The sequence below is a fragment of the Halichoerus grypus genome, chromosome 3, assembly GCF_964656455.1.
Source record: "Halichoerus grypus chromosome 3, mHalGry1.hap1.1, whole genome shotgun sequence".
Classification (NCBI taxonomy): Eukaryota; Metazoa; Chordata; class Mammalia; order Carnivora; family Phocidae; genus Halichoerus; species Halichoerus grypus.
This window is the reverse complement of record NC_135714.1, coordinates 104,183,495-104,199,671: the sequence shown is the minus strand read 5'-3', so window position 1 is coordinate 104,199,671 and position 16,177 is coordinate 104,183,495. Positions and strand designations below refer to the sequence as shown.

At 34.8% G+C, this 16,177-nt stretch overlaps 1 protein-coding gene across 7 annotated transcripts in view; it reads right to left on the bottom strand.

The window, feature by feature from the left end:
• BLTP1 (bridge-like lipid transfer protein family member 1) overlaps window positions 1-16,177 on the bottom strand; it is a 208,044-nt gene that overhangs the window by 33,623 nt on the left and 158,244 nt on the right. For 6 of the 7 annotated variants that reach the window (XM_078069196.1, XM_036069404.2, XM_078069201.1 and 3 more), the window contains 8 exons: window positions 15,788-15,986; window positions 9,509-9,568; window positions 7,013-7,239; window positions 5,757-5,887; window positions 4,566-4,689; window positions 2,727-2,836; window positions 1,963-2,053; window positions 1,346-1,408 (listed from right to left, as the gene is read on the bottom strand). In XM_078069196.1, coding sequence (XP_077925322.1) covers window positions 1,346-1,408; window positions 1,963-2,053; window positions 2,727-2,836; window positions 4,566-4,689; window positions 5,757-5,887; window positions 7,013-7,239; window positions 9,509-9,568; window positions 15,788-15,986 — 1,005 coding nt within the window. The remainder of the gene's footprint in view (window positions 1-1,345; window positions 1,409-1,962; window positions 2,054-2,726; window positions 2,837-4,565; window positions 4,690-5,756; window positions 5,888-7,012; window positions 7,240-9,508; window positions 9,569-15,787; window positions 15,987-16,177) is intronic. The other variant, XM_078069199.1, reaches the window with a different exon arrangement.

Genomic DNA, 16,177 nt, shown 5'->3' with positions numbered 1-16,177 from the left:
TACAACAAAATTAGATACACGAAAATAGAGTACTATAATAAAAATTTCAAACATGCGGAATTCAGCTTTTCCTCACTTTTTATAATATACATGTTATTTAGTAAATAAGTAAAAGATTTTATTTATCAGAACATCTTTAAAATTTACATTTTTAAAAGTAAGAATCTGTTTTATGTTTATATATATATTTTATATTTATTTTTGTTTAATCTTTCTTTTATATTTATTTTACATTTAACCATGCCTTAGTGATCTATTTTATAATTTGTGATTTTTATATACTATTTTTTACAAATAGCATACACTACTATTTAAAAATAGGACTTGAACCAATTCAAATATTAATGCCTTTAAGAATTACTTAATCATTTCAAAATATACACATAAATCAAATCATTAGTTTTACATCTGAAACTGATATAATGTTGTATGTCTCAATAAAAAAAATCGGATGGGGAAAAATCAATTAGGAGAATCCCTCAACTCAATTCTGTAAATGATTTATTTCCAAGTTCGTTTTTAGAAAAAAAGGACATGTTTATCAAGCTCCCTATAATCTCATAGTTCTAAAACAAAATTCAGTTTGACTACATTCAGTGTAACTATGGGATATGTACTAAAACTATGGCTTAAGAGGGCAGGAAAACAAAATGTACGTGGAATAAGTGCCAATTTGTAATGTAACTTGACAGAAAATTCCTAGACAAAGGTTTATATACCTAGTGTACAAATCTATTTTTAAAATTTAATTTTACTTTCATGACTTATATTTAGGGAAAATATACAGTTCATAAAAATGTTAATTCAACTTATAAGTCCTTGTGTAGCACATTTTCCATACTGTTTTGAACATAATTTTTAAATGGATTGTTTTTATAAATGTATGTTTTATATGTATACAGTGACTCCAAAGAAATAACATTCAATGATTAATCTGTTGTTCTGAGAGAAGTTTGATTCTAGTTTCTGTTAGTTAAAATTCTTTTTTTAAAGAAAAGATTCATTTTGTGGTTGAATGTAGAGAAAAGAGATTCACTTAGGGATTAGCAAATAACTAACAGCAGTTTTTGACTTATGATTTGGTTAATCTGGTAAGCTGCTTTAGTCTTTAATTTTGGAGACTCAGTAATTAATATCATACAAAGAAATACAGAACTAAAATATATTCATGCAAGAGCTTATAAAACATACATGATGAAAAAGAATTCAAACAATCTTAAAGCTTTATGTAAAATATTTTTGACGTCTGAGTTTAGTATAAAATGAGAGGAAGACATTTTGAAAGCAGATTTTCAGGGTGGTTAATTAGTTTTAAAGCAAAATTTACGTTGTTCTTAATAAGTACCTGAAAATACCCTTCCCCAGGACAGCTGGATTGTGGCGTACTTCCCCATATTGTTTTTTTCAACTTAATTAAAATAATAAGAAAATATATAAAAACTCATGAAAAATAAAAAGACAACGGTTTAAAAGCAAAGAAACATTCAAAAAACAAAACAAACATGTTAATGTAAATTTTTACATATATAAAATTAAATATAGCTTTTAAGCTGACCTTCTGACTTCTGGTTTCTGCTATTACCTCTATATATTCTGAGCTAAAATACATAATAAGATAAATACATAAAGTATAAACATTCCACATTTACACTTGTGTAAAAGACCTAGTTTAATGTGGATTCATACTTGAAAGGAAAATTATTCAACAAAGTCTTTCCACCTAAGAGCAAGCAGTACGGAATCTTTATTCTAGGTGCAAAACACGAACATGAGCAGCACGGCTCTCAAATGATAGCACAGAGGCAGTGTCCTGCTGTTTGGTAATTTAAAGACACTTCACCCATCACAATTGGCACTTTCATTGTAGGAATTCGTATTTTGAAACTGTGTAACTACTATAATTTCGTTATTACTAAAAATTATTTGGCACTGTGTATCTCTAACAAATAATCTCTCTCTTACTGTATCTTGGATATTGAAAGTTACTCTGGGTCCGGGAGATGCTGCATCCACACGGATTTCAGGGAGCTCCTCAGTTTCTCCTATTCGAGAACTGGAAGTAAAATATAAAGTTATAAAACATTAATAATAGTCTTTTTAAAAAAAGTCCCTGGACTTAATGAAAGTCTAGCAAATGACAGTAACATTCTAAATATTTCTAAATATTTACCTTATCCAAGGATTAAATTTTTGGTATCCCATTTCTGAATCTTTAGCATCCCATAAAAAAAAAAAAAACAACACTGAATATTTTAATTAATGTGAGATTTTCTGAAACTAAACCATATAAAAGAATTTATACTTCTTACTTTAAGTGCTCATTAATTAGTAAGACAGTATTTTTCTCTAATATGTAGAATTTCCATTTTTTTATATGCTAAATGTGTATGTAGTCACACCTTTTCTAAAATGGCAAACTTACAGCAGCAGCTACTAATTTGCCCATACTCATTTCCTTGGATAGTCTGTAAGTTTACACATAAGCTTGTCTAAATAGCAATGTACTTCTTTACTAAAAAGTACACGGTGATTCTGGTATAAATAGAGGAATTCCTCAATAAACTTTTTAGTTTGACAGTATCCATTATTACCAGTATTTGACTAATAAGTTTCATTTTTACTCCCTTATGTAATTTCCCCAATTAGAACATAATAAATAAGTAGTGGACCTTCATAAAGGAGTCAGCAATTTTATTACTTGTTTCAGTAGTGGAAATATATATTACCTTGCCCTTTCCATTCGTTTAAGAGGAGGTCTTCCAGAAGCAGAAATGCTTTTCGAACGGCTATAACTTGGTTTGTAACCCAAACCCCACTTATCCTTTAGAGAAGCAGCCTAATGAAATGGGAGAGGAAGAGTGACTTTAGACAGTTGCTTATGTCATAATATCTGACTACAGATAAAATATTCTATTCAACAAAATAGTATGTTTCCCCCAAGTCAATAACATGTTACTTTAAATTTGACTTTAAATGTCACTTAACAGTATATAGATGGATCAAAGTAGAGCAGGACTCTGCTACTTTTTAGTCCTAATGTCAATTAGAAGGGCTGTACAATGGAAATACAATTCACCGTCTGGCCTGAGAGAGAAAAGAAAAAGATTGGGAGTAGGCATGAGGGGTACAGAAATAAGGTGAGAAGAAAGGAAACAAAAAGGAAAGAAAGGCAAAAGAAAATGAGAATTAAAAGGAAAGATTCTGGGAGAAAGCTGGGTGGTGGGAGGAGGTGAAAGGGGCTAGATAATGAAAAGATTCCAAGACAATGGAGATTTGGAATGCGAGGGGACTGAGGGGGAAGTGAGGGGGGAAAGACAGATGAGATACATGCTAAGAACACTGATAAAACTTCGACAATTTCCCTAATTCTCTCTACCTAGATTTTATTTTTAGCAGACAATTACCAAGTATAAACTACCTTATAAATAGTACATAAGCAGTATTTTAATTCTATTTTATGATTGTTAGGTATATAGTAGCAAAAATTTTAAACACAGACTTATGCATTACAGATCATCACTATCCATTTATTACCATCAGAAGCCAGGGATGAATAACTCATATTGGATTTTATCTTCTATTTGAATAAATAATTTAGAACAGTATTCAAACTAGGGTGTCTGGGAGTTTGGGGTGATCAAGAAAGTTCAAGCCAATGAACCCTGGATCCCTGCAACCTTTCCCCCCTTCCTCTGGCCCAATCAGCTCTGATTTAATGTTTTTTATGTATTAGGGTGCCACCAAAAAATGAAGGGTTCTGTTGATTATTTAAAAAAAAAAAAAATAAGGTTAAGAACCTATCTTTTTTGAAAAAAGTAGTTTTTCCACTAACAAGACCACCTTGATCCAAGGAAACCTACCTCCATTTAAATACATTTTAGAACTATTTTCTACTATATGTTTGTAGAATATCTATCTACATATTTATTTCACTTGTTCAGCAATTGGACTAAATCCCAAAAAATGTGGTAGGAAATGGGGTCAAAGATAAATAACTTGTTATTTATGAGACTCAAATTCTAGTTAGGACAACTAAATGTGCAAAGAAAAGAGAATGAAGTGCTGAAGAGTACATAGTGGCTGAGAGGTAAAGTCAGCTGTGGAAAATGGGACAGGAGTAGAATGGGCATCTCAAAAGACTCATACTGAGATACAGACTGAAAAGAAAGTGTGGTTTTATGAAAGGTGGACAAAAGACAGTGGCTAAGGACAGACTGTAGAGTCCCACTGTTTGGGTTTAATCTTGGCTCCACCGAGATTGATGGCTGTATAACCTTGGTCAAATTATTTGACTTCTTTCTGTCTCAGTTTCCTCATTTTTAAAATGGGGAAAATAATACAAGCTACTTCATATGGCTATTGTAAAGATTTAATGGGTTGTTAAATGTAAAGTGCTTTAAACAGTGCCTAGTACATAGTAGATATGAGATGTACAAATCAAGTGGTTATTATCACCAGCAATGGAGAAAGAAAGAGAACTTCAGTATGGTCACAAAGTTTCATAAAGTAAAAAATAAAAGAATGGTCTACTCCAATAATAATATTCTTCTTAAATGTTTACTCACTCGCATACTCGACCTCCGTAATTTCTTACGGACGTCTCTTCGAATATCATTCACAGCAACAGATTCTAACTGTTGATAACGCTGAATTTCCTGGTTTATGGTTCCTTCACTTGCACCTAATTTTCTGGATGCAAAACAAATATGGCAATTAGTGTAAAGAGGTAACAGAGTAAGAATGATTTATATTTGCTCCACAGAATATCAAAGATTATATATGGACAGGCCAAAATCCTCCATAACTTTTAACACCTTGGTGATCTCATTTATAAATTAAAAGGGTTGTACTAGCCCAAATCCAGTTTTCTCCATATTTAAAATTCTATGATTCTATTATTAAAAAATATTATATTAAAAATCATTACACATACTTAAGATCACCTAGTAAACTGTAAAAAAACCTCTCTAATATTTTAGGAAATGGCTCTTTCTCACCTCTGCATTAAGAATCTCTATGACAACTTTATGAAAGCTATGGACCCACTCTGCAGAATAATGTCTGTATGTAAAATTCTACATAAATTTAAGCCTCAGGTACAATTTAAAGGGAGGAAGTATATTTTGCTTCAAGTCATTTTTAACCCCTGAGAGCAAAACTCAAACTGTAATGTAAGTCAACAGGAAAATGTGAGTCACTGTATCGTCATTAATTTACAGATGAGTTTTTAGGTAATACCTATCATTGTACAAAATGCACATATTTGTCTAGAGTCCCTGAATGCAAAACCTCTGACACAGGTGGTGTATGAAGATTAGAAAAGATGTAATGAATCATTGAACACTAACATTAAAAACTAATGATGTATTATAGGTTGGCTAACTGAACATAAAAAAAAAATTTACATTCCAGAAATATCAATGTTAGCAAAAGACTAACACATATGTTAACATACACATGTGAAGTTATATGTAGGTGTATATACATATGCAGAGATATGTATGTGTGATACACAGTCTGTCATGAACTGCCCAGAAATGGGGAGTTGTGATGAGTGCTGCACCAGGACTTCAAGCCTAACTTCATCACTAATGAATGTATGATCTCAGGCAAGTTATCAAACTCTACTGGACCTTGGTGACCTCATTTATAAAATAAAGGGGTTGTACTAGCCCAAATCCAGTTTTCTCCATATTTAAAATTCTATGATTTTATTATTAAAAATATTATATTATATTAAAAATCATTACACATACTTAAGATCATCTATTACTTTGGCCTGTTCATTCAGTTCTCTGATATCCACTATACGCTTCATAATTTTTCTTCCTCTAAGTTCTCCTGGCTGGCTACAAGATGCTCCTTGTCTTCGATAATCTACAGCTTCCTGTAAAATCAAAAGCATGTCTGTCAATACCATCCTCAGGTCACATAGGCAAATCTATACTATCACAAAAATAACACCTTAAATCAAAGGAAGCATGCAAGAATCAAAGCCATCTATATCAAGTAAGATGATTGGAATTCTCCAGTGATTCAAATCCCTTCATTTTCACAAGGAATCTATGTAGTTGCTACCTACGTTTCCCCATGAGTGAGCTCTGCATGCTTTCAAATGGGACTGGCTAGACTGAGGGGAGCCCCACATCTCTGGGTCACACAGATACTCTGCAGGAACAGAATAGCGCTGATTTGGGGGCGTCAGGCCTAGCAGGTGATTTACAAGTCGCTGCCCAAAGGTGAGCTTGTGGCCATCTCCACTTACTGAACTTCCATCTGAACTCTAAATGATAAACAGTAACATTAATTTTTTGAAAATTTCTTTCTAAAAACAAGACTATTTCATGAAACAATAGTTAAAAGATACTTAAATTTTTTTAAACCAATACCAGAACAAAAGCAAAGAGTAATTTGCCTTTTAACTACCAAATAATTTATACTATATACAGTATAGAGGGAAATACATCTTTTTAAATGTATATTTTGTGTGCATGCACTTTGCTTTTCAGATTCATTTTTTAGCACCTTTATTGAGATACAATCCACATGTCATAAAATTCACCCATTTAAAATGTAAAATTCAGTGGTTTTGAGTATATTCACAAAGTTGTACAACTGTCACCACAATCTGTTTAGAACATTTTCACCACCCCAAATGAAACATCACAGCTAACAGCAGTCTTTCTCCATTCCCCATCCCCGACTCTCCCAGCCCTCAGCAACCACTAATGTACTGTCTATCTACAGGTTTGCTTGCACTTTGCTTTTAACGTTAGTACATTACTTGTAGGTTAAGGCACAAGTTTGTTGACAGTTATTATGAAAACTATCAATGAAAAGACAATATTATGAAATTAAAAAACAACATTATAAAATACAGACCCAGGGAACCACCACTCTCTCCCTTCCTCTACAATTATCAACTACAATATAATAAATAACATTAAGTCAATCTTTTCCTTGTCTAAGGGTAAAGGCCAGTCCAGAAAAGTCTAACAGTGAGTTTACTTACAGTATGGATAGTGGGAGACATAGTATCAACTTCATCCTCATCTGACAGGTCAGCTATGTTCACTGAATTTAGATCAGCAATGTCATCTATGTCCTCCTCTCCTGTCAGGGTCGTAAGGGTATTGCCCAGAGCATTAAGTCTTTTGCCAATGTTAGGATCCATGTGGACATCGATCCCACACATTTTCCACAAAACATTGAGTGTCCACGTTCCAGCACTACTACTTTCTGTTTAAACAAAGAGAAGTGGCATTTTTGGTAAGTCTTGAGTTCAGAAATTTAATTCAATCTATATTTAAGGAATAAAGTGGATGATGGCCTTGTGTAACAACTAATCTCTCTCACAGCTAGGTGTGGGATTGATTTCCCTTTGCAGAGTGTGCATCTCTTGTTCCCTCTGTGCAGCACCCTTCTTTCTCCTGTGAACTATGGATTCTCTCTTCTCCCTGCTCCCAAACTGATCTACCCTCCCATGGCTGTAGTGGGAATTGCCATGACCCTCACTCATTAGCCAGAATTAGATAAGTAGGCCAGGTGAGAGTCAAGGTTGGGAAACTAAAACCCTTCCCTGGACTTCAGAAAACAATGGTCCCTCTCTAAAGACTGAAGGTGGGGGAATGAGGCTCATGAGCTGATGGCAGCCATGTCTCCTGGCGTGTGTAAGGACGAGATCAGCAGTATGAAGAAAATGAAGCAGCCAGAGAGGAGCAAAGAAAAGAGCCCTGGTGGCAATTGAAATCTTGGATCCAGGAGTTCCTGAGGGCCCCTAAATTGACCTGGTTCCTTATCTTCACTGAGATAGCCATTCCTAAGTTTAACTGTGATCTCTACATACCCTTTTAATAAACTCCCCCCTTTTTGTTAAGCTAGTTTGTGTGCCTTGTCGTCACTTATAAACCAGAGTCCTGACAAAGACTTTTATGTGGCCTTTCTCCAAATATGTGTGTGTTCACCTCAGTCATCACCCTTTCCTTCTAACGTTACTCCTGGAAATTTCTCTTTTTTTTTTTTTCAAAGATTTTTATTTATTTATTTGACAGAGAGAGAGACAGCGAGAGAGGGAACACAAGCAGGGAGAGTGGGAGAGGGAGAAGCAGGTTTCCCGTTGAGCAGGGAGCCCATGTGGGGCTCGATGCAGGGCTCAATCCCAGGACCCTGGGATCATGACCTGAGCTGAAGGCAGATGCTTTAACGACTGAGCCACCCATGCGCCCCACTCCTGGAAATTTCTTAAACTCTTCTTCAGTTCTCCATCAGTGGGACTGCTGGCCTTGCTACTTTCTGAGACAATTTACTTAGGATGAGCACCAAGGCTAGGCTTGGGGAGGACAACAGGAAATAGTAAGGAGAGAAAGGAAATCTACTAACTTTAATCAGCTTCTACTCGCACTGACATTTTAAGAGCCCTTAAATAAATATCTTCCTTTAGCTTACCCTTACTTTATATCAAGTAAAATAAAAATTTACAATAGACAAGTTATAACTTCCAGAGTTATCTCCTAACCAGTTTCCTAAGATTTTTTTCCTTTCTCATCCTTGGAAGTGTCTTTCTTGCTCACAAAAATTCAGTGGCTCTCCCGCTATCCACCAAATTAAGTCCAGACTCCTTAATTTGAGATTTAACATTTTTCCCATATTATTTTTCACATAACTCTGTTCCACCCAGTCTGGACAATTCTAACTAGACACCGTTTTCATAGCATAACTAATATTCTGTCTGCCTGAATTTTCTGACCCATACCCTTCCAGTTTCTGCTTCAGAAACAATTTTATCTGTCAAGTCCCTATTCAAATGCTTGTTAAATATTAAAAGAAGCTTTCTCTGGGCCGCATGGGTGGCTCAGTTGGTTAAGTGTCTGCCTTCGGCTCAAGTCCTGATCCCAGGGTACTGGGATCAAGCTTGCCTTTGGGCTCCCCACTTTGCGGGGAGCCCGCTTCTCCCTCTGCTTCTGCCTCTCTCTCTCTCTCTGCCTCTGCCTCTCTCTCTCTCTCTCTCTGCCTGTCATGTCTCTCTATCTCTCATGAATAAATACAATCTTAAAAAAAAAAAAAAAGATTTCTCTAATCCTAGTATCCTTCCAAATTTGGAATTTTTCTCTCCCCTCAGTAGATTTCAGAAGGAATTAGAATTTCATATTTTATTGAACTTACCACTTATTATAGCTTAGTCATGCTGCACAGCCTCAACAACATTAGAATTTAAATTTATACAGAGTAGAAAGTATATCTTATTCGTATTTGTCTTTCCCAAAACTTTTTGCAGTATATCAGCAAGTGTCTAATAAATAATTGTTAAATAAATAAAAATATGCTAATATTAAAAATAGTTTTAAAATCAGGGAACACCAGAATTAGTCTAGTTAAAAGACTCTCTTAATGTTAATGTAAAGGCTATATATGTCTGTGTATATATGTGTATTTACATATATATGTATAAAAAGGCAGAATTCTAACTTATATATGTAAAAAAAAAAGGTAATACCAGTCATGAACTTACCGGCAGCTGCTTGTCCTGTAGTCCTAGAACATACTTCATAGGTGCCATCTGGAACTACACCTGCATAAAAATCACCCCAAAAATAGTTTTCAATAAAATTATGGTTGTGAGCATCCTTTCTTGATTAAAACTCTTCAGAGTATAGGGATACAGGGTACATACCTTAATATCATAAAAGCCATCTATGAAAAACCCACAGTGAATATCATTCTCAATGGGGAAAAACTGAGAGCTTTCCCCCTATGGTCAGGAACACGGCAGGGATGTCCACTATCACCACTGCTATTCAACATAGTATTAGAAGTCCTAGCCACAGCAATCAGACAACAAAAAAAAATCAAAGGCATCTGAATCGGCAAAGAAGAAGTCAAACTCTCACTCTTTGCAGATGATATGATACTTTATGTGGAAAACCCAAGACTCCACCCCAAAACTGCTAGAACTCATACAGGAATTCAGTAAAGTGGCAGGATATAAAATCAATGCACAGAAATCAGTGGCATTTCTATACACCAGCAACAAGACAAAAGAAAGAGAAATTAAGGAGTTGATCCCATTTACAATTGCATCCAAAACCGTAAGATACCTAGGAATAAATCTAACCAAAGAGGCAAAGAATCTGTACTCAGAAAACTATAGAATACTCTGAAAGAAATTGAGGAAGACACTAAGAAATGGAAAAACGTTCTATGCTCATGGATTGGAAGAACAAAGATTGTGAAAATGTCTATGCCTCCTAGAGCAATCTATACATTTAATGCAATCCCTATCAAAATATCATCCACTTTTTTCAAAGAAATGGAATAAATAATCCTAAAATTTCTATGGAACCAGAAAAGACCCCGAATAGCCAGAGCAATGTTGAAAAAGAAAAGCAAAGCTGGTGGCATCACAATCCTGGACTTCCAGCTCTATTACAAAGCTGTAATCATCAAGACAGTATGGTACTGGCACAAAAACAGACACACAGATCAATGGAACAGAATAGAGAGCCCAGAAATGGACCCTTAACTCTGTGGTCAACTAATCTTCGACAAAGCAGGAAAGAATGTCTAATGGAAAAAAGACAGTCTCTTCAACAAATGGTGTTGGGGAAAATAGGACAGCCACATGCAGAAGAATGAAACTGGACCATTTTCTTACCCCCAACACAAAAATAGACTCAAGATGGATGAAAGACTTAAATATGAGACAGGAATCCATCAAAATCCTTGAGGAGAACACAGGCAGCAACCTCTTCGACCTCAGACACAGCCACTTCTTCTTAGACACATTGCCAAAGGCAAGGGAAGCAAGGGCAAAAATGAACTATTGGGACTTCATCAAGATAAAAAGCTTTTGCACAGCAAAAGAAACAGTCAACAAAACCAAAAGACAACCGACAGAATGGGAGAAGATATTTGCAAATGACATATCAGATAAAGGGCTAGTATCCAAAATCTATAAAGAACTTATCAAACTCAACACCCAAAGAACAAATGATCCAATCAAGAAATGGGCAGAAGACATGAACAGACATTTTTCCAAAGAAGACATCCAAATGGTCAACAGACACATGAAAAAGTGCTCAACATCGCTTGGCATCAGGGAAATCCAAATCAAAACCTCAATGAGATACCACCTCACACCAGTCAGAATGGCTAAAATGAACAAGTCAGGAAACGACAGATGTTGGCTGGGATGTGGAGAAAGGGGAACCCTCCTACCACTGTTGGAGGGTTATAGCAGCACTGTCCTCAATAGCCAAACTATGGAAAGAGCCTAGATGTCCATCAACAGGTGAATGGATAAAGAAGACGTAGGGTGTGTGTGTGTGTGTATGTATACACACACACACACACACACACACACACACACTGGAATATTATGCAGCCATCAAAGCCCCCCAAAATCTTGCCATTTGCAACAACGTGGATGGAATTAGAGGGTAATACACTAAGTGAAATAAGTCAATCAGAGAAAGACAAGTATAATATGATCATATGATCTCACTGATATGAGGAATTTGAGAACCAAGACAGAGGATCATAGGGGAAGAGAGGAAAAAATGAAACAAGATGAAACCAGAGAGGGAGACAAACCATAAGAGACTCTTAATCTTGGGAAACAAACTGAGGGTTGCTGGAGTGGTGGGGGATGGGAGGGATGGGGGCCTGGGTGAAGGACATTGGGGAGGGTATGTGCTATGGTGAGCACTGTGAATTGTGTAAGACTGATGAATCACAGACCTGTACCTCTGAAACAAATAATACATTATATATTAAAAAAAAAAAAAAGAAGATAGTAGGAAGGGAAAAATGAAGGGGGGAATTGGAGGGGGAGACGAACCATGAAAGACTATGGACTCTGAGAAACAAACTGAGGGTTTTAGAGGAGTGGGGGGTAGGGGGATGGGTTAGCCCAGTGATGGGTATTAAGGAGGGCACATATTGCGTGGAGCACTGGGTGTTATACACAAACAATGAATCATGGATCACTACATCAAAAACTAATGATGTAATGTATGGTGACTAACATAATAAAATAAAATTTAAAAAAATTATGCTTGTGATTAAATACTGTAATGTTTCACCCAAAGACTATTATCTAAATATAAACAGAATCACTAGCCTCTTTAGGCTTCAATTTCTAATCTGCAGAATGAAACATCTACCTTAGATGACTCGTAATATTCCGTATCTCAACATTTTTTTATTTTATGCTTTTAAGAATTTAACTGCAGCTTTATCTTTACATTCTGCATGTGACAATACCTGGCCAACTCTGAAGCTCTAGTTTCTAGATGGTATGACAATTTGTGCCATCATGTAAAGGGCACTTTGAGAATGCAAATGATTTAAAAAATAGTTTTCTGTTAATAAAGAACTTCCACATTTAGGTCACAGACAGGATTTATCAGCCTTGTCTTTTCATGGATCATTTTTTTTTTTTTTTAAGACTTCATTTATTTATTTGACAAAGAAACAGCGAGAGAGTGAGCACAAGCAGGGGGAGTGGGAGAGGGAGAAGCAGGCTCCCCGCTGAGCAGGGAGCCCGACGTGGGGCTCGATCCCAGTACCCTGGGACCATGACCTGAGCCAAAGGCAGACGCTTAACAACTGAGCCACCCAGGCGCCCCTCATGGATCATTTTATGAGAAAAAAAAATGACTGACTGCCATGATGTCAGTCTCATATAATTACTCTCTTAAGGTCATGGGCCTATCCTCAGAACATATCTAACTTTAACTCTGAAATATTTACTACCACTTAACTTTAATCTGATAACTTCAACTTCAAAAAAAAAAAGGTGAACTAAATTAACAATTTTAAACAGTAAAGGGACATACCACCTTTGAAACAACTTTTCAAAAAAGTAAAGTCTAAGGACAGGGTTAAGACTCTTTCTCAGTAATCCTTCATAGAAACCAAATTTCAATCTAAACCTGGTAGTACATAAGTCTTAAATGAAATGTCCTTTTGCAATTCATTCTGTATCCTAAGTTGGTATTCAAATGTTACTCAAATCTGAGCTGCAGAAATACTGTAACTTATTTTGGGAGAAAGAGTGTATTAAGTAATAATATTATGTGGGTTTTTAAAAGATAATGCCAATAACTTTAAAATCTAAATTATATTTTTGAACCATATGGTACCTGTGCTTCGTATATAAATTACAGAATATGAGAGAACTAGATCTTGTCTTAGGGTAAAAGATTGCCCAATTCACCTTTACAGTCATGATTATAAATCAGAACAAAAGGAACTTAGATAACTCTTTCAAATCTATGAATGCTAGAATGAAAAGAAAACCCTCTGAAATTTGAGTAACATAATGGAGGCAAATGAAAGCTAGTAAATAAAAAAAGGATAGAAAACTTTCAGGATTTCCAATCCCAAGAAGTGTCAGAGAATTTTAAAAAATTAAGTTTAAAAAAATTATATAAATTCATATATTACAGAGCCATGATGAATTAAAAAGGAATATTAAGATTTTTAGGAGTAGATCCAAATCCTCAAAGTAAGGAGAAGGGAATCAACTAGCCTCTTCCCTGTTGTGCCTACGGTCTCTGAGTCAGAGACAGAATGCTGAGTTGGATCAACCATTAGTCTGAATCCAGGATAGCAATTTTCCTGCTCTTTCGACCTAATGTTACCCAGGTGTTAACATAGAGCTTGGAGTCTTTCAAACTTCTTCTACACCCCCACACCCATGCTACAGTTTCAAAGTTTTAATGGTTTATATAAATTTTTTTTTTAAAGATTTATTTATTTTTTTTAATTTGACAGACAGCAAGAGAGGGAACAACACAAGCAGGGGGAGTGGGAGAGGGAGAAGCAGGGTTCCCGCTGAGCAGGGAGCCCGATGCAGGGCTGGATCCCAGGACCCTGGGACCATGACCTGAGCCAAAGGCAGATGCTTAACGACGGAGCCACCCCAGGTGCCCCTGGTTTATATAATTTTTATAAATAAATGTTAGTAAAGATTCTGATCTTTTCTATCTACTTATATGGTCCTTTGAATTCTACCTACAGACTGTCCTTTCTAATTTTTACTGCATTTCCTAGAAAACATTATCACCCTATAGAGGCAATTCCACTGGGCCATCTTTTTTCTAGGCCCTGATTTTAAAATGATCTGTTAAAAAAAAAAAATCCTACAGCATAACTCTACTTTCTTTGTTTCTCTACCCTAATTCAGACCTTTTTGTCAAAAATATTTAATGCCATTTATATTCTATTTATTATTACTAATAAAAACTAATTTGCCCGTTATAATTTAGAATACTTATATTAATAAAACAACCACTCAACTCTTCTGCTTCCTTCCCAAGACACCAAACAAAAAGCATGTTATAAAAACAAGTCATTTAGTATCCTACAAAACCTAAAATAAACCATGATTATTACAATTATCAGCATGTTAGTATTCTACTTAGTTGGTATAATATACACTGAGGTACTGAGTTATTGTTTATATATTTTTAATACATGTTTTTGATTTTGATTCAGAGGCGTATTTCTCAGGCATCTTCCCTTTATAATAAACTGTTAAGGAAATGGTATTCTCTCTTTGCTTCCAAATATATTTATCCATTTTAATGATTATAAAAAAGGCAAAGTTCATCTTACTACAAATCAGTAATTTAAATTTATTTTAAGAAAAAAACAGACAAAAGAGTTATAGTGACTTTTATAAATATATATAACAACTGTATAAAAGCTTATTTGTTAAGATTTCTGATGAAGGCTATTTTTGTTCTTGTGGATATTAGGCATAAGTACTTTGATATCAAGTCTTCTTAGTAACCTCAAGTATTTCACAGAAATTCCAGTATTATACCTATGAATTATCTAAGTAAGAAGCAGTCAAAACCAGAATTTCACCTATAATTTTATCTAAGTTTTAATCAAAATGGAATGCCAAAACTTCAATTTTTGATATAAAAATAATGAAGTTTTCTTGTTCTTTAAAGAAGACCCAGAACTGGAAAGAAGATTTTCTTCCAGTGGAGAAGGGAAAATACTGCATAAACAACAGCATACCACCTTTTGTAAAGTAATTATTAATTTTGGTTTAGAGATTGGCTGAGGAATTTTAGTTGGCAACCTTTAATTCCTCAAATGTAGTTTTTCTTTATTAGAAGATCAATGATGATTTATTAACTCTGCTATAATATTTTAAAATATTATATAATTATAATATATTAAATAAAAATAAACCCATATACCTTCAAATATATTAAAATAAAAATAAACCCATATATCTTCGAAACTGTATATAAACACAGCTTTAGTTACACCCAACCTTGAGTATTATGGAATCAGAGGAATTCACACAAGTTACACACTGTAGCTTACAAATTTAGACACACGAATTTATTCATGTCAATATTATTTTATGGCTGGAGTTCCTGTTCCTGGTTATCTACAACCTGTTGTTCTATGTTATATGATGAACTGGATCCTGCACATTTATCACTTCCTTTGAAGATCCCCACAGAGCAAAGATGCTTTATCTGGTCATTCTTTAATCAATTATAGGAAAAAATCAGGTAGTAAACAAATCTTCAAATGTTAGACTATCAAGAAGAATGCCTAGTTGATTTACCAAAACTATGGAAAGCTGTAGTGTTTCACAAATATGACCTACCTTCAACTAAAAATAGCCCTTATTTCAGAAAGTGCAATAACATTCCTATAGCTAAGCATCCTATGGTATTACAAATGAAGACACCATTTTTGTTTTTTTTTAATTAAAAAAATTCTAAACCTCATGCAGAAAATAAAAGACACTCACAGGCATTCATCACTAGATCGCCACGAATTTCTGGTTTCCAGTCATCCCACGACGTCTCAAAGCCATCAGCAAAACGAATACAAAAGTTTTTGAAATGCCCTTTACTAACCAGAGATTCTGAAGAACAAGCAGTGATGAGAGTACTTTCAATGGTCAGTACTAAAGCAGAACCAATGTCAAGGTCTCCAGTGTGATTAGACTGCAAAATATATTAAAAAATAAGACAAAAGATAGAACGTTTTAAATTTGGAAATTCTCACAGGATTCATAGGAACAAAAGTTTAGAAAAAGTCAAGACTAGAAATCTTCATTAAAAAGCAGCTTAGAAAGATGTCTACTTTCAAAAAATTAAATTGTTGAAGTGAATACATTTGCCACATGCATCTTTTT